At 47.3% G+C, this 5,924-nt stretch overlaps 2 protein-coding genes across 2 annotated transcripts in view; one reads left to right on the forward strand and one right to left on the reverse strand.

The window, feature by feature from the left end:
- The window catches only part of RIBC2 (RIB43A domain with coiled-coils 2), an 8,578-nt gene extending 4,400 nt beyond the window's left edge, over positions 1-4,178 (reverse strand). Inside the window, 4 exon segments of the mRNA XM_017826618.1 lie at positions 5-62; positions 687-1,028; positions 2,344-2,425; positions 3,977-4,178. Of these exon segments, the coding sequence (XP_017682107.1) occupies positions 5-62; positions 687-1,028; positions 2,344-2,425; positions 3,977-4,093 (599 nt within the window). The 5' untranslated portion in view covers positions 4,094-4,178.
- A 155-nt stretch (positions 4,179-4,333) lies between these two features.
- Positions 4,334-5,924, forward strand: part of SMC1B (structural maintenance of chromosomes 1B) — a 23,334-nt gene continuing 21,743 nt past the window's right edge. The window contains exon 1 of the mRNA XM_017826612.1: positions 4,334-4,625. Within this exon, the coding sequence (XP_017682101.1) occupies positions 4,517-4,625 (109 nt within the window). The 5' untranslated portion in view covers positions 4,334-4,516. The remainder of the gene's footprint in view (positions 4,626-5,924) is intronic.

Below are 5,924 nucleotides of genomic sequence, written 5' to 3' on the forward strand. Positions count from 1 at the left end.
TTGTCGTTGGAGCTCCAGAATCTTTCGGTCGATTTCAACCCTATACTTGTCATAAAGATCATCTGAAGGAGATTAAAATGAAATGGAGTCAGTATTCATGGATGTGATGTGTCATGTGAGTTAATCAGGGGAAGGGACAGAGGGCAGCTACAGATACAGCAGGCTGAATTACAGAACTATTTCCAAATCCTTCCATCCAAGCTTTCCATCTTGGGATCTCAGGTGACTCACAAATCAGTTTATTACAAAACCTATCTTGTCTTAACAGTAAGTGTTAAAATCAAAAAGTACCTTAAGTACTGTAGAAAACAGTTTCAAGACAAGCTAGGAAACAAACATCAGCATTATTTTCTCTGCTCCAGAGCAGTACAGACTGGGCAATTTGGCCTGATGAAGTAAGCATACAAAACACAGCTGGGTTTTCAGCATGCCCCCATACCGTATTTGAGGGGCAAACCAGAAATGGAACCTAGGTAACATTGCAATCATCACATGCTATTAAATATTGATTTCCTAAGGGGAAGACTGAATACCTTAGTTTCTACTAATTCGTTAGTTTCTACTGCAGAGTAGAAACTGCTGCAGTACTTCCAAAAGTTAATACACAATAGGCTAAACTGGATTTTCATCGGAGAACTCACGATTTCAGAAAAAGGAGATTAAAACTTCCTGCTCTTTTTTGTTACCTGCCAGTTTTTGGTCAGCTAATGCAGTCTTCCAGTCTTTCTGCTGCTGAAGAGACCACTCTCTTAGCTGCTCCTTTTGGAACTTCATCCTCTGCTCATAGTTTAGGTCTTCCCCTGCAAACTTCTGCATGCCAGAGATGGTACAGCGAGGGTCGGTGTCCGAAACTCGGGCGGGTCTGTCCTTCTTGAGGGCCTGGGGATCATTCAGGTCAAACTCACGTCTTGTTTCTGGTGTCTGATTCTTCTGAAATTCCTTGAGAGCCTTATTCATGTCTTTGATTTCCCTTTTCTGTTGTTCTTCCAGCAGACACATGAGCCTGTCATTCCTCTTCATGTCATTAGCTAGACAGAAACAAACACAACGAAGACACAAATCTTACAGGTCTTAGGAAAGAGTATTTGAACTGTGAGTGACAACCCAGCAAACACTGTAATGTTAGTAATATTTACTTATTGAATATTTTCATCTTTTTAGGTATAAATTGTTTTACTCATGTGACAATGAAATACATGCATATGAAACAAATACAATAATAAATACTCCTAGAACTATGAGGTTTCCTTTGGTGAACACCCGTGAGAACACATGAAGTGTACTGTAAACTGATTCTTCCCACTTACTCAGTTTACAGATACAACTAAAATACATTGAGTTGCTTATTAAGAAGCAAAAAAAAAATCAGTGTCCCAACTGAAGGAATATAGATAGCTCTTCCATAGTTCCAATAATTTTTTTAAGCATAGCACTAACATAATTGGCTGGCATTAACAGCTTAATAGCTCCTGCCCATTTAATTCACACTAAATCAATTACAGCATTTTTAAGAAAAACAAACAACAACCCCCCCACCCTAAACTAGCCATTTTAGCTATTTAAATATAAGTCACAAGGAAAGATCATTTCCTCTGTTGCCAGACTCCACATTGCTGCTGGCAGTTTCCTAGGAGTCAGAGCCTGACAGGTGTATTTTCCAGCCAGGAAGATCCCAAGCAGCTGTAGAGCCGTTGGCAGCTCCATCCTATCTCCTCTTGCAGCCCAGGGAGAGCTCAGGCTGTGGGACCTTTTCCCCTGATGGCACAGGGATGCATGGCAAGCACAGAGCCACAGAGGGTCTAAGGGCAGGGCACAGCATGAAATATCTGTGTGGCTGCATGTTCTGACTCAGCAGGGGCTCCTCTCACAGCCCTACTGTACCAGAGTCATGCTTCCAGCAACAGTGATCTAGAGAGGATTCCATAGAATCCACACATTCTGTGGGAGAATGGCCAAGCAGGACATGGGCTCACTCTACAAGAAAGCAATCAAAACACATGAGCCACTACTATTCTGAAAAGAACAGTGGTAAGTAATTCAGTTGGGTTTTTTTTAAAATGCTCCTGTATACTCAGGTCTCTAAATGATGCTATTTGTCAACAGGTATTAAGAGAAAACACTGAAATTCCAGCCTATTAGGCAATGTGTCCCAGTTTAATGACATCAACATAAATCTTAACACACTAAGGAAAATATATATTGTACCAATGCAGATGTATGAACATAAATAGGACATAAATTGGATGACTGAATTTAGAGAACACATGAAGGGAAAAAAGAAAGCAGGAAGCAGATAGTGACATTTAACTGTTCACAGAAATATCATGGCATTTATGAATATACCAAATTTTTCATGTCGTGCTTTTTCAATCGCTTCTTGAATTTTCCTTTCCTTGACCTGCACATCCAATGCATCTTTATCAATCTATTAAAATGGAAAAAAAAAAAAAAGAGCAGCTCTTTAAGAGATACTATGTTTGAATAATTAAAACCAGGGATTGTCAAGCTACATCGACTCACAATTGCACAAGACAGATATAAACCCACTACCAGCAGAGTGTCTATTACACATGACTAAGGTAGGTAACTTAAAACAAAACCCAGGAACAGCAATATTCTTGTTTGCCTTGTTTTAATAATGGCAGATATGCTCTAGCACCAGATCAGATGAAAAGACCACATTTACATGACCCATCCAGCTAGAAACATTTTCAGCTGCATTACACAGAATATGTTTTCCCCATTGCAGCTGGTAATTTTACTTATATTGTTCTGCTTTCATTTATGAAGCAGGTAAGTATTTGACAGTCGAGATGATAGGAAGTTGTAATAGTTCATATCTGAAAAAAATACAGACGGTTCACTAGAATTACATTGAAAAGATAACAGGGAACGTTATCTCACAGTCTTATCAGAGAGTGGGATTCACAGGGTTGCCAAAATGCCCTACAGGTGTATGATCTGTGATGAGCCAACTTTACAGCACAGAACATCCACATCCATGGGGAGTGGGACCTGAGCAAAGCATAACAGGGCACAGCATCCATTGGGAGCAGCTGCCTCCACTGGAGGCAAAAGAACCAGTCCCCACATTTGCTGGCAGATGGTGGCAAATTATTAGACAGAAATGTGCATTTGATTTCTTTTTTTTTTTTTTTTACTGTCAAGTCACTTAATTTATTTTTAAAAAAACATGTCCAAAACCAATGACAATTCTTCAAGAATCTGGTCAACTACTTTGATAGTCTTTGACTAAAGTCTATTCAGATGAAGACAGAGACAAATCATGGCTGAAAATACACATGGTTAGTGCTGTAAAGGACAACTGACTACAGCAATCAGGCCAAGGGGTGAGGTTGTAAGCCGGGGGAAACCGTAAGGAATCTATTGTCCAAGAACAACGGTGTCACTAAATTAAATATCAACTCCTTCCGAGGTCCCCCTGGGGAAGCCAAGCTTTCAGTATAACTACAGGGAATTCTGTTAAGAGAAATTCAATACAGGTTCATTAGTAGTTTCTGGCAACAACACAGGTGGGTCAGCGTACCGACCTGTCACACTGCTGGCTGCCCGCTATGCCAACAGCGCTCGCTTGACACGAACCCCTCCAACCCCAACCCCTCCGTGACTGCGGGACAGCCGCCAAGAACAACTCCTGGCGGTGCCTTAAAGCATCAACTCGCTTCCACCAGCAACTTTAAAAGCGCCTCTAAAAGATGCACGTGGGCTCTTTCTCCGTGGTTCCCTCTCACACACACGCGAGGGGGAGAAGGGCAGGCACTGGGGGGGGACGGACGGACGGACGGACGGACAGGACTCCCCGCCCGCCCAGACCGGCACCGCCGCCCCTTCCCTCTCTGCCCTGCCCGGGGATCGCCTCCACTTCCAGCCGTTCTGCGCACACCCCCTGGGAGGGGCGGGGGGCCCCGGCGCCATCCCTGCCTCCCTCCCTGCCCGCCTCCCTGCCGGCCCTCACCCCAATGGTGCGGAGCCGCGCGTTGAAGATGCGGCTCCGCCGCAGGAACTCCTGCTCCCGCCGGCGCTGCACGGCGGCCGCCTCCCGCTGCTCCCGCAGCTGCCCCAGCCCGCTCATGGCGGCGAGGGCCGGCTCGGGAGCTGGACCGGGAGCTGGCTCGGGAGCTGGCTCGGGAGCTGGACGAGCAGCAGCGGCCGGGACGGGCCGTGTGCGGCCGGGACACAACGCGGGCCGTCGCCATGGCAACGGCAGCGCCGCCCCGCGCGGGCCCGCACGAGGCGGCTGGGCTGGAATGGGCGGGGCTGAGAGGGCGGGGCCGGGCGGGGCTGAGAGGGCGGGGCTGAGAGGGCAGGGCAGGCCTGGGCCGGGTGTCAGGGCTGGGTGGGCGAGGCGGTGCCGCTCGGCCCCTCTGGGGGATAAAGTTGGGCAGTAGGGGCCGATCGGGGCTCCCCTGTGCCCGCAGGCGAACCGCGGAGAGTCGCCTCTGTCGTCTGTGTGTGGGGTGTTGAGGCGGGGAGCTGCCGCCCGGGCGCCCCGGGGATGGGTTACCTGAAGGTGCTGGTGGTGCAGGATTTCAAGTCGTGGCGCGGGCAGCAGGTGATCGGCCCCTTCATGAGGTTCAACTGCATCATCGGGCCCAATGGATCAGGTAGCGTGTGTAGGGGCCGGGGCAGCGGCCCCCCGAGCTGGCAGTGTGCGGGCACTCGGCCCTGCGGGGCTGCTCGGTGTGCCCTGCAGGCCGGGGGCACACAGAGGAGCCTGGGCGGCCCCTGCGCCCCCTGCTCGGCCCGGGTGCAGGTCCTTCCAGCCTGGTGCAAGTGCACTGTCGGCTGTCTCTGTGCTTCCCAGGCCGAGCAGAAGGCCCGGTTTGCAAACGCAGCTTGTCTCGGCCGCCCCACTCATGGCTCAGCTTACAGACAGGGTTTTACTTCACTACTCCGAGTTGTAAACTGTGGCAGTGGAAACCTGCTCCTCGGTGGCAGTGTGTGGGTTTTGCCATGCTTGTCCTGGAAAAGCTCTGGAATATAGGCCCTGCCTTGTAGTCTGACCCACGGGAGCCGGGATTTGTAAGTGCGGCTCCACATTGTTATCCCAAACTGCAACTTCTTAAAAAATGATTCCCTTCTTCCAAAATCTCCATTCAATGAGTTGGATTTTATCCTACATTTCCCCTGGGATAGGAGATGAGGGTTGTCCTAATAGAGCTGCATGGATGGGCTTTGCTTTTCATCTTAGTTTTTCCAGATTGTTCATGGTTTAGTCTGTGATTTAGGTTTTTAGATCCTGTAGTTTCTTCACCTACCTGATTGAAGTAAGACCATGAATGTAAGTTCAATATATTTAGTGTTGTTATAATGTTCTTTATCATCCTATCCCCACTGTTCTGTATTGGGGAGTCTCAAAATTATGGATGCTTTTTCCAGGTGCTCTTCCAGTCAAATGTGAGTACATTTTATAGATGAATCCAGGGAGAAAAATTGTGACTATATAATCTCTGAATTGCATCTTTTTATTTATCTATAATCTATTTAACTCTTTTCCTCCTAGTATTCCTCCTCTCCTGATGTTTTTGAAAGTAAGTCAAAATAATGCCCAAGTAGCAAAGTTTAAGGCTGAAAATAATTAAGCTGTCAACAGAAGTGCTCAAGACTAAAGGGGGAAAACCAAAAGAGGATTCCATTAGGAGAATTCTTGTGGAAGGTCTGTGACCAGAGAGCTTTGATGCTGTGGTGGATGGATCTGGGAAAGTGCTTGTGTTCTTCAGGAGCCTGGTGTTACAGTGGAAAGTTGTGGCTGGAGTGCTCGTGCAGCAGTGCTCCCTCATTGCATTCCAGAAAGGACACAGCCAAGGAGGGAGTGTGATGTGGCTCACTCAGATGGAGAAATGGTCTCTGGATTTGTTCAGTAAAGCTGAACAAATGAAAAATCAGTTTTGTGATGATTTTTA

Source organism: Lepidothrix coronata, unplaced genomic scaffold (genome assembly GCF_001604755.1).
Source record: "Lepidothrix coronata isolate B3197 unplaced genomic scaffold, Lepidothrix_coronata-1.0 Scaffold129, whole genome shotgun sequence".
Lineage (NCBI taxonomy): Eukaryota > Metazoa > Chordata > Aves > Passeriformes > Pipridae > Lepidothrix > Lepidothrix coronata.